The sequence below is a fragment of the Etheostoma spectabile genome, unplaced genomic scaffold (assembly GCF_008692095.1).
Source record: "Etheostoma spectabile isolate EspeVRDwgs_2016 unplaced genomic scaffold, UIUC_Espe_1.0 scaffold00003701, whole genome shotgun sequence".
Taxonomy (NCBI): Eukaryota; Metazoa; Chordata; class Actinopteri; order Perciformes; family Percidae; genus Etheostoma; species Etheostoma spectabile.
Genome location: NW_022603060.1, coordinates 81430 through 94303, shown reverse-complemented (window position 1 = coordinate 94303; position 12874 = coordinate 81430). Strand labels below are relative to the sequence as shown.

The 12874-nt window shown below is 42.3% G+C and overlaps 1 protein-coding gene across 1 annotated transcript; it reads left to right on the top strand.

Annotated features, from left to right (window-relative positions):
• Positions 1–221: 221 nt before the first annotated feature.
• si:ch211-171h4.3 (serine/threonine-protein kinase SBK1) lies at positions 222–6002 on the top strand. Its single transcript, XM_032507644.1, has 5 exons — positions 222–490; positions 3575–3719; positions 3808–4010; positions 4187–4348; positions 4432–6002. Exons 1-5 carry the CDS (start codon positions 485–487, stop codon positions 5053–5055), a joined length of 1140 nt encoding a protein of 379 aa, XP_032363535.1. The 5' UTR covers positions 222–484; the 3' UTR covers positions 5056–6002.
• The last annotated feature ends 6872 nt before the right edge of the window (positions 6003–12874 follow it).

Genomic DNA, 12874 nt, shown 5'->3' with positions numbered 1-12874 from the left:
AGTCCTAAATACTTTGTCTGTGTTTTGACACATGGTGAGACTGTGCAGTCCATACAAACACACACAAACACACTTTTTATTTTACGTCACAAAAATGTCCTCAAACTTATACTGGTGCTCACAAAGATAGAAGTACAAGAGCACACACACACGCACGTACACATGCATGCCACCAGCCAGAATCCACAGGGAGGACAGGGGGGGAGGAGAAGAGGTGAGGACAGCTCACTTTGAGATAAAAGTTGCAGCGGTAGCAGACACGAAATCCTCCAACACGCTCATCAGGCAGCTTTCAGAGTTCCTCCGCTGACTGCAGACAACAACCAGACGCTCTCAGACTCCCGCGGTTTTGAGCCAAAGCTGGAAAGAAGCGCAGCAGAGGAGGTTCTGAGGAGGATTTCCTGACAGGCGCACCTGCTCAATGAAGAAGATTTATGTTGGACAGATTTCTTACTGAAGATCCACAGCGCCTACACCGGCAAAAATGACAGTAAGTCAGAAACTGGTGATGCGCTCACTCTTCCGAAACCAACATGAGGAACGTGTTCATAGATTAAAGGGTCAGTTCACTCCATTTTTAGAAAGACATTTTCTCATTTACCTTTTAGTTGTATAACCATGCTGGTAGTTCATGTGATTTGGATTTGTGATCCGAATTTGTGGTACTCACGCATTGAGCCCTGTAATTTCATAGTTTTCACAGTTTCATTCATACTTTTTCATAAAAATACTGCTTGCAAAGCAGAAGAGAGAAAGCGAGAGAGAGATGCCATGATCTGGACAAATAAAAAATCAACTATCTGCATGGAGAGATACTACTATGAGGTACATAAAAAAGAAAAACATGTTGTAATTTGGGTGAATTGACCCTTTAAATCGTTATTAGACGTAACATTTTTTGTATCTGGATTATAATTTTCATAATTTACAGGTACAATACACAAAGATGAGTGCAAATTTAATATATTTCATTTGCTAATTAACATCTCAGAGGAATCTTTGGTAATGTAATTATGTCTGATGCAGTAATATTTTACTTAAAGTGCATTGTGAATTATATATTTTTGTGTTTATTTCATTACAACTATTAACTATTATCTTTGTCATGATTATCGTCATTGCAGTCCATAATGGGCTTTTGTTGCCCTGTAATGTCATAATCTTATAGAAGTTAAAGTTGTCAAAATATACATTTTAACACTTTTAAAGAAAATCTTAAGACTAACAAGAATTATTTCAGGTTGCAATCAGTTTCTAGCTCTAATACTATCGGTGGTTCATAAAGTCGTTCATCTGGAAACTGGAAAATGGTTGCAAGCAGCTCTAACTCAGTGTACGTTAAATGCCTAATTTGAAAAAGATACAGTAATTCCTTCAAAAAATATTCATTAAGTGTTGCAGTAAGATGCTACAGTAAATCAGTGACATGTTGCTTCTTTGATGTCTAAGTTAACGCACCCTTCTCAACTATAAGCTTGTTCTTTTGCACAAACACTAATTTATATGTTGGATTATGAAAGGCAGTAATCACTTGCATTTACATGATTTACAGAGATGATGTTTAATAATACCGAAACCTGTGGACAATGGATAGTAAAGTATTAGAGTGCAGGAGGAGTGAAAGGAAGTACTTGTTTAAACACAAGAAGAAAATGCATGTCATTAATCATGCTGTGATCTTGTCGTTCATCACTCTGGTGTTTGTGGGCAATTTCCATGTAGAGGACCGTTACGTAACTGCTAAATTATGCTCCTTTTTGGTCCAAAGCAGTTATTGCTGACATGTTTGAATCGTGCCTAGCACTAAAAACACTCCCTACTTGTAGTCTATATTTTACATCTTAAAATGTACAAGTGTTACATGTTTTGCTGTAAAAATCTGCACATTTGATCCCAAAATGAGGCCACATTAATAAGTGTAGACGACGCCTGGGCCAGGATTCGCAGTATGTGTGTACGGCATATTCACGGCTCAGTTGTTCTCCAGTGAGCTGTAATGAGCTGTCGCGATGTACGCTGACACCAAAACCTAGCCAGGGCCCAAGGGTGCCAGCTGTGGTGGAAACATCAACGTTCCACCAGACAAAACAAAGATCTGTGTGTCTGTGTGTGACAGGATTTCATGAGGCTATTAACAGACATGTTTATACCAGTGGATCAGTGTTGCTGCCCGCATTGCCATGACGACCATCATCACTGCAATGGTTGTGTAACAATCCGAAGAGCTGCAAGAGCCTTAGCACTCTTGAAAAAAAAAGAAGCATTTTTAACCTCTTAAATGTTGTTTTATGCAGACTAGGGGTTTACTGATTGGTCTACGTTATTTTATCAAACCATCACATTTATTTTGACATGTCATACCAGGTGTGGATAATAACAAAGATTTTAGCAGTTATGGTGTCGGTAGTCTTGCATTGCCAGACCTATGCCCACAGTGCGGTGTCAGTGCTGCAGTATGGTCTGGTCCACCACCTATCTATTCTGGGATAAAGGGAAAAAAAATCTCTCCAGCTTGTTGTTATTTCTTTAAACCAATCACAACCATCCTATCCGGTGCTAAGTCCCTATAGCGGAGACAGCAAAAGAAGAGGAACATCCGGTGCGTAGTGTCAAGCTTTATCCCAGAAATGTACATCTGTTGAGCCGGACTTTGTTCTCAGGGTCCTGGTTTTGGGAATGCTGGTTCCACAACGTGCCTTTTGATGCCGTCCAGACTGAAATATGCCTGGTGAAATTTACTCAAGGGATAAAAGACAACAAGTTACCAACAGCAGTCTGCAGAGTTGTGAAAGATAGACTGTCTAGTTCGACCAATCCAAAAACCTTTTATGTTTTTATTTACATAAAGACATTTGCACCAAACATTTATTTAGAAAAGGCACAAATTGTTGCAGAAAATGAAGTGTTTGATGCTCAAAATTCCAAGACTTCTCAACCTCCCAAAACACTAGCTACGCTTTGAGACACTTGCAGTTAATATTCAGTGATACAGCAATAGAAAAGTATTTTTTTTTAGATCATTTGTGCTTTTTCAAGGTTCAATGTTCATTTTTGGCCAATACCCTTCTATAAGACAGGGTTGCACGGTAAAATACAAGTTGTAGTCCCTTTATGCTACACCCAAAAAATAAAAAACCTACACTTTATTATGCAGTATGACAGATACGGTGAAGAATCTCCCAGCCTGAGGAAAGAAGCTGCTCTATGGTCTGGTGGAACGACAGCCAATACTGTGTCCCTTGTCCAATGGGCAAAAACAAGGAAACCTTAATTACAGGTCTGAAGTGTAAAAAAAATTAAAAAGAAATGTTCTGGGCGCTTTAAATCACGCGCTGCAGAGCTCTCCTGTCTTGGGCCGTGATCAAATCGTGCCAATTTGTAATGTTTCCAGTGAAGATGCTTACTATTGCAACTCTGTGAGAGTTGACTATGAGTGTACACCCTCATGTCAAATAGGCAACGATCTTTAGTGTCTTCCTCACATTTCAGGTTTGAGGGAAATCTGACTTCTGCTCCAAACAAACAAATCTAAGGTTGCTTTTTTTGTCCCTTGTTTTTGTATATGTCTGTCCAGGCTGCCACGAAGCTTCTGGATGAGATGTGCCATCTGACGGCTCAGTCTCTGACCGCCATGGACACTTCGGAGCACTTCAAGGTCCTAAAGCTCCTGGGTGAAGGCTCGTATGGCAAGGTCATGCTGGCTGTACACAGGATGAGAGGTGAGGGGGAGGGGGGAACTAACGTTCATCAAAGCCTTGTCACACCAAAAAGACGACGACGTCGATATCTATCCTGTGTGTCCTCCAGGTACTCCGATGGCTCTGAAGTTCTTCCCTCGGGAGTCCACGTCTCTTTTCTCTTTTCTGAGGGAGTACAACCTCTCGCTGTCGTTCTGCACCCACCCGTCCCTGACCAGAGCCCTGGGAATCGCCTACTCAACACCTTCCCACTACATCTTTGCTCAGCAAGCAAGCCTCTTTGGCGATCTCTACGATGTCATCCTGCCGGAGGTACACGGTTATTTCAACAGAGCTATTAGGAGTTGTGTAAAAAGTACAACACATTTTTATTTATCATGGTTTTCGTGTTTAGATTGCCACGATTTGTTGAAATGGTTAAATCAGATTTCAGTATAACTCACATCATCTTTTCTTCGCATCACCACCCCACCCTTCTTCCTCCCCAGGTCGGTATGGAGGAAGACTGTTGTCAGCGGGTGGTGTCCCAGCTGTGTGGCGCTCTGTCCCATCTGCACTCTCTGGGTTTTGTCCACAGAGACCTCAAACCAGAGAATGTCTTCCTGTCCGACTCTGCCTGCCGCTGGGTCAAACTTGGAGACTTTGGCATGGTCGGTATAAAACAAATAGCGCTCATACTATACACTCATCTGTCAAATGAGGACATGACAGATAACTGAATATCATCCAACAGGTGAAGGCAAGGGGCACCAGGGTCCCGGAGGTCTGGTACAGCTCTCCGTACTGCACCCCTGAGTCTGAGATCGCTCGCGACAACGAGGACAGCTGGAGGAGCATTGGTGACGGGAATGTTGGTGTTAATAAGCAGGATGAAGAGAAGAAAAAGAGAGTTTGGGTGTCTGTGGAGCCCAGCACAGACAGCTGGGCGCTGGGGATCCTGACCTACGCCATGCTCACCGGCAGTCATCCCTGGGCTGAAACAGCCGGCGACTGCCGCTCATACCAGAAGTATCTGGAGTGGTTTGACAGAGCAGAGGACCCTGATGGTGAACTGGACTTGTGGGCAGGGAGGCAGGGCCAGAGCACACAGGATGTCATCCATTTAACTGGGGCAGAACTTTTCCCTCCGGTAGCACCGCAGTTTGCATGTTTCACCTCGCTCGCCCGCTGCTTCTTCAAGTCGCTCCTCGACCCGAGGCCGCGGCTCCGTGGGCAACCCGAGGTTGCGCTGAATTACCTCGGAGGGGACTGGGTGATGGAGAAGGAGAGGGTGAGGCTGGAGGAGGAGAGGAAGAAGAGCAGAGGGAAAGTAGCAATCAAGAAGATGAAAGAGATGGAGGGGAGAGGAGAAAGATGAGGAGTCAAAATCACTGAGAACACTGAATAATGTAGCAACTTTTTTTATAACTTTTATGAAGGATATCTGATGTTTAGGTTCAATTTATTAAAAGGTCCCACGGCCAATATGACTTGCCCCAGTCTGCCTATGGTCTCCGAGTGGCTAGAAATGTCAAGGGAGCTTCAGGGAATGTAAAACCCAAGTGCAGAGACCTCAAGCAAAATAGAATTTTAATATTTAATAATGAAAAGACTCCTATGAACAAAATGTGTCCAGCAAAACAGCAGGCAAAGAAATCCAAAATGAGGCAAGAGGCAAATAGGAATCACAGGAACACCGAGACTAAAGGTAACGAGATAACAAGAGACAGGTGACAAGGGCTGGGAAACAGGTGGAAGACATCAGGTAATCACAAGAGCGGGAAAACACAGGAAGTAAAACTAAAGACAAGACAGCATAGAGAACCAGACTATCAAAATAAAACAGGAAAAAGAACATGCAGACACTCACGGGGGACCAAAAGACAGAAACCACAAGTAGACAAGACAAGGGAGCAACCAAGGACTAAAACATATACAAGACCAAAACACACAATCACAAGGATGAAATATGTAATAAAATACCAAACCATAACAAGAAATGGTGCCAGGTATAAACCGAGCTTAGAGTATTCTGCTCTGCCTTTGAGAAAATTAAAGCTCAGATGTCCCGATCTGGAATCTGCCCCTTATGACATCATAAGATAAAGGTTACCTCCCCTTTTTCTGCTTTTGCCACAATTTGGTCCGCCCATGACAAAGGGGGAGACATTAGGCTCGTTTGAGATGAGCCAGGTCTGCGCAGAATCGATCACCGGCAATCGGCGCCCGTTGCATGCCGGTTAGATTTGTGTCCGACTTGATCCCGACTTGCTCTGACGTCATGCACACGTGGGCAACGGAAATCTCACGAGAGCAAGGCGGCCGCAGTTCTGAGACGCAGGTGGCGCAGTTGCTTTTCACCGACTGCAAGAGCCAGGCGGACCCAGAGCATGCTGGGAAACGCCGGCTTCTCAGCTGATTTAACAGCTGATTGGTTTACAACATGATGACGTTTTATATAAACTTTTTTTTATCGTTTTTGAATCGGAGGGATTTTAATTACTATTTGTCTGATTTAAAGACTTATTCTGTCCAGAACACATGTTGTGTGGCTGATAGAGACGTTTAGAAGTCAGAGAGACTAATCTGATCAGATCACTGATCATCTACAGTGTGTTGTTAATTAAAATCAGCAACAGATTGCATGTAGAGCACTTTGCCAGCTACTCTGTCATAATTAAAACAACTGGAGACTGTGTACCAGCTGATATGTGGGTCTGATTATATTTTATTAAATCAGAATCGCACCACAGTGTTTTTGTCACTTCCTGTCCAGCCTGAAGGTGGCTGGAATCGGCTGGACACTGTCCGTCTTTACCGCAGCTTTTTGTCACCGCCCCCCGCTGCTGCCGCCTGCTCTCGTCCACTTTACAGGCGAGGCGCAGTTCATCTCGAACGAGCCTATTATGGCTTCCAAACAAGCAAAGCATGGCAGTTGGACAAAGCCACACCCCCAACCTCCAATCCAACCTGCCTCCTTATGCAGAAGTTGGCGCTCTTATACTTCCTGCTTTGCTCCTGTCGTGATTACTACGGCGGCTAGAAAGTGAAGCCGCCAAACAATAAAATGTAAATATGCCTCGTATTTGCAGCTTGTGCAAGCAACTTATGGAGTTCTTTTGTAGGGAGGACAAGCTCAGACGAAAAGTAAAAAATACAAAAATAAATGTCTAATATTATAATATTTTAGCGTTAATACAAACGAGATGCTGTTGTTAAAATGCATCTGAAGGTTTGAGAGCTACTGGTGATGGAACTAGTTTTTGGCAGTTAATGAACTTATTTAAAATTAAAACACTAACTGTAGCTAAACAATCACATTCAAATAACTAGGAAAACTGTAGCAGCTGCAGCTCTGGGAATCACTAGTTTTTATTTGTGGAGTAATGCTACCGTGTCCTTGTAGCTTTAGCTCACTGCATCTATATTTGTGTTTAGACTATTGAGAGGATTCATCATGTTCTGCATATAGACAGCCATAAACACGTCTGAGAGGTGCAGTGCAAAAACCACAATACTTTGACCTGGCTTCATAGCAGCAGTAAGAGTTTCAAAGGGCCAACGTATTAAGTAAATATCCACCAAAGGCACTTTCTGTAAGTAAATATTCATCTACTACATGTATTTAAGTAGCACTTGTGTAGCACTAGTCAAACTGTTTTGTATTTTAACATGGTAGCACTTGTCCTGCTCTGTTCTAGCCCTTTGTACATAACTGCAGAACTGTCTTCTTTTATTCTGTACGGTAAGGGCCCTATTTTAACTATCTAAGCACACGGCGTGAAGCGCCTGGCGCAGGTGTGTTTAGGGCATGTCCAAATCCAATTTTGCCAGTTTGAGGGTGGAATAGGGGTCCGTGCGCCGGGCGCATGGTTCAAAAGGGTTGTACTTAGTGACTTAATTAATTCATAGATGTGTTTTGGGCGTAACATGCCATGAACCAACCAGGGTCATCTCCCATTCCCTTTAAAAGCCAGGAGTGTTTGTACCTTGGCGCATTGCTTTTATGATGGCGGACTTGAACCGTAATATTTTTATTCGTAATCTTTTTAATGTTTTGCATGTGTGTGTGCTGCTGTGCTTCCCTGTGTGTGTATAAGCATAGTGTGCATAAGTCTAAGCACATTTTACTAATTTGCTGTTAAAACAACAATGAAATGCTGCGTTATTGATTTTAGACCAGGTTTTTGTTGGTCAATGGCGTGATCATTTTCTGTTGCCTCAAGATAGCAACACACTAAGAATGCACCTGAACACACCTCCCTGTAAGACCAGCACGCCCATGGGCGCACCGATGGGCTCTGGTGCATTTGTTATTTAAACGACGTGGGCGCAGGACGGGAAATTAACAACTGCGTTGGTCTTAAACTAGCAAATACACTTGTGTTGGGCTTTGGGCTGTGCTGCGCCGGGTGCAAGATAGCCAGTAAATGTATTAAATCAAAGGTTTTAAGTCAGAATTTAATGACTTGATATATATTGCACAACAAAAATGCAGCAATACAAAGTGTTGCCAACTCAATGTAAATGTACAATTCAAAATACTTGTTTATTTACTACAGATTTGCATTTTCTAAACTATAATTGAAATGCATTAAAGTGATTGTTTTGGTAAAAGGCTCTTTTGTGAACAGTTGGATAACACAATGAATCATCCCATGATTTTACTGTACACTTTAAAGACTCATAGCTGTCTTCTGCAAACAAATTGATTATTTACCATGATTTTAAGTAGGTTGACCTTAAAAATCATGACTGGCATGCTCGTAAGATCATACACCAATGCAAAGCATCACACACACGCACACATACACACGCACACATACATACATATGTACACGCATACAAACATACATTGAAGACCATCTAGAGAGCTTCCCCAGATGTTTTCAAAAATAGATCCACTGTCGTAAATCTAACTCTACAACCTTTCAGCAGCACGTACAGTATGTGCACATACAGCTCCGAGCCCTCAGCCTGTTGGTTAGCCAAGTCACACACTGTCACACGGGGAATCCAGTTTGAGCAATAGGTCACGGTTTATCAATGCAAAACACACAACAACAACTTTAAGGGGCTGCTGTGGCTCTGAGTTGTCTTCTCTTAATCAGAAGGTCGCTGGTTCAAGTCCTTGGCCCTGCAGTAAGATGTCAAAGTGTCTTTGGGCAAGACCCTGCACCACGAATTTCTCCCGATGCTGCGGGCCAATGTTTATCTGATGGAAGTCACTCATGATTAAAGAGTCAGCTAAATGAAATTAAAAAAACATATCTGCAGATTTAAGCTGTTGATGTGGAAAATAATCCACCTGGCTAAACTCTGCATATTGTACATTTCAGGGTCCTAATGAACGGAAAACTCAATTCTGTTAATTTCTTTTATAGTTTCTTTGAAAATCTGAGGTCCTCTCGCTCCACTTTGATCAGTAAATGACACCATCGCTGGCTTGTTGTTGGTTTTTACATCCATACGCTGCAGCTTCCCAGGCTGCGGCAGTGGCAGGAGCTGGCTACTGTGCAAGTATTTTTCCAGAAAACATTTGATCTTTTACTCCTTCGTGGAATAGAGAGCGTCGACAACATTTAAAAAATGGACGACTGAGGTCAGAGGGAGAGAAGGAGCAGCGACAGAGCAGCAGAATGCTGAACCGCTGCCCAGTCTAATAAAAGCCGGAGGAGATGTAAATAAGCCAAGGTGACAAAAAAAAAAAAAAACTGATGCAGAATATATTCAGCCTATAAGGATGTCAATACTGCACTCATTCCCCATATCACTTTCAAAATTAAGGGCAGAACCCTAGTTTTATTTCCAGTAATTTTCTTCAAATCCTCTGAACTTTGTTTTAAGCTTTGTTAGTTTTGATGATTTTAATTATCTTGGCAGCACTAAGAAAGGAAAGCTGTGATCTGAGACTCAGGAGTGATCAGGGAAGATGAGACTTTGGCTGTGTCTCATTCCGCATACTTCTGTCAGTGCACTGCTAATGTGCACTGACTACTGGCTGCCGTAGTGCCCGCTTTCAATGGTTAGGGTCCCAAAGTCCCAAAAGGAAGACTTATGTTAAAACACCTACTGGAAATGAAGAGTGGTCGGCTCAGCTCTCTCAAAATCTGACAAATCTATTAAACTGAACTTTGTCGATCAAAAAAACAGACAGATTCAGCAACTGCATGGCCTATTTCTTGCTTAAAAGGTTTTCAGAAACACGTTTTGTTGAGCTAATTTCGCAAAATTTGAGATTGTATTCTGAACGAGCCTGGTCTCTCCCCTTTCCACTTTGTGGTCAAGATGGCGCCCGTTAAATGTGAGTAGGGTCCATCATTCCACACTGAACGTTTTGACCTTTTTTTTAGTCATCTGGGTACTTTCAGTGCACTGACATTTTGCGTTATCTACAATATATACTTAAAACTAAGAGTTTGAAGTGTGCGAGTAGGCAGTGACAACCCCACATCATGTTTTACAAAATGCAACCTTCTAACTCCATTTGTGAGCATACCATCATATCTTAGACTACGTTTACACGCTATTTTCATAAACGGACAATTCAACCTTACCGCTTTCAAAAATGACATTGTGCATAGCATAGTTTTTTAGAAAAGTATGGCATCAAAACAATATTTGTCTGTCCCTGTTCACCACCGTCATTTTCTTTCCAAAATAAGTTCTGAAAGGATTCACTGGAGGGAAGGAACCTCTCCTCTCAGAGACACATATTGCGAATAAGTATTCAAACACACAGACCCACTGTCTATGAGTACCTACTGTCCATGAGCACCACACCCCACCCCCCGACACACTCCACCTAAATCAACCTGTCGACATGTTGGTTCAGGTTTCCCTGAACACAAAAGCAAAAAGTGACTTTAGCTTCTGACATTTGAACCCTCTGTACCCACTCCGCTCCTTGCAGCATCCAGTGCCAAATAATGCAGCACTGCTGGTGTGAGCTAATAACTAATTCTTTATGACATTAAAGTGGAGTTGAAAGAAAGAGATCCCCCATGTAGAGGAAAAAACACCAAGTTACTTCCCAGATCGTCCTGAGCCAAAACTCATGAATTAGCGAGCTTGTTGAAAGGAGACAGTTTGATCACTGTATCGCACTTAAAGGGGCAGGTCGGGGCCCAAAGGGGGGGGCGCGCTGGCCGGTGGCCCGTAAACTATTCCCCTCCTGACATTTCACCTGATATGTTGCATTAACGCTATGTGTAGCCAAGTATGCCAGGGTTGTGTATCGGCCAGTATGGCTGTGTGCTGTGAGTGTGTGTTTGTCCTGCCAAAGTATGAGAAAGAGATAAATGAAAGGCTAGAAGCTGACAAGAGGACAGATCATGAATATATAATTTTAACACTGCAATGAATAAATGCATAGACTTGCAGACTAATATGACATATGGTGATATTGTGTTGCCACAGTGGAATTTACAAGTTTCTGCTATTAAAAGTATGTATACTGTTATCACATACCTGAAGGTCTAAGGAGTCAGAGTCTAGTTTTATTGGAGACAGGGACAAAATCCCAAGCACGTTAGTACTATTAATAATATTTTAATGACTTTTTACAGGTCCTGTTGCCAGGTTTGTTTTAAACTAATGCCTATTTACTAGCAGCATATCTCTGACGAAATGTCTTATGCCTACCATGCTCAAAAGACTGAAAAGTTTTAGAAAAGACTAAAGTCTGACACAATCTCAGATCTAAAGACAACCTGTCATAATGGCATTGATTTTTCTAGTCACAGACATTAAGGTTTTGCAAAGACTGGGGATCTTGCAAAGTCACAATTTGCAAGATTACAACCGGGCTATTTTGAAAAATTCCACAAAACTAGATAGCTAGCGCTAGCGTTCGCGGAAATAGCAGGAAAAGTTTGCTGATTTTCTGTTGCGACTACTGTTTTCTACTACTACTGTGGCTAAAAAGCACATCATCACGCCAATTAGTTTTGCAGACTGGCCCCTAATTTGGACTTGAAGGCGAGCAGAGCTCTTGTAATGTTGTTTTCTGACTGCGACACCTTCTCTGGGCACCTGCTCTAAATTCCTAACTTTAAAACCTTAAGCCAAATAAAAACATGTAAGTGTGTCGTTTTTTTCTAAATTAATTGCTGAAGTAGGTAGCTTTAAAAGTGATGCTAAACTAAAATGAGACGTTAGCGATTTATAAGTCCTACAGGAGTGTGTTGGCCATCTGTCTGTCCTTCTGTTTGACCCCTACCAGACAGACTGACCCCATGTTGGTGTGTAATGAATAATCCCATGTTACACTTGAGTATTGTACAGTTTGCATGTGAGTTACAGGTTTAACCTTTTAATCTGATCCCTCATCACACTGATGATGATAAGTCCTCTGGAAGGGGAAACTTAATCTTCAGCGAGTATGCAGGGATATCAAGTGTATTGTGTCCTAAAATTCTATGTAATGTATGTTTGGCTGAGACAAGGATCCAAATGAATCCATCAAACGGTCGCGTGGGATGACGTTTCAGAGAGATGGGCTACTCGGTTTCAGAGGAGGTGACCCAGATAAAAACAGGAGTGGGACTCACACACACACACACACGCGTGTAAGCCTACACACCATGGATCAGACATGTTCAGTGCTGTGAGTGCTGTCACTTTACACCAGAATGCTAAAAAGGCCTCGGAGTTGAAGGAAGGTGAAAGGAGATCGAGAGGAAGATGAATTGAGTTCCTGATGACACTCAGCAGAGGCCACTGGTTTCTTCTTGTCACCCTCAGTCTGTCCGTCCAGCTGTCTGCCGCTCTCTTTTTCAGTCTGTCAGCAAAGCTAAAAGCTACTGCTCAATGAGGTCATTGCAATATATCTCACTTCCACTAAAGGCCCTGACACACCAACCTGCTGTATACTATCATTAAATAGCCCTGGGCATTTTTACCGTCTCTAAGTTCTTAGGTCTTGATTTGTACACTCCCTGTAGGTGATGTGGGGTCACATCCTGTTTAAATAATTTGTAATTGGTTTTATAAATGGTTTACTACGCCAGAGTTTTGGCACCACCCTCAGGATTGTTGCCAATGCTATCTCAAATCTAGCAGGAGAGAAATAATATAATTATACATGAAAAGAAATACATTTTCTCTCATAGGAGTGCAATCTGAAGGAATCTGAATTTGAGGTCATCCCTGCGTAACAGCTCTAAGGATTCACAATAAAAACAAGACATCACATG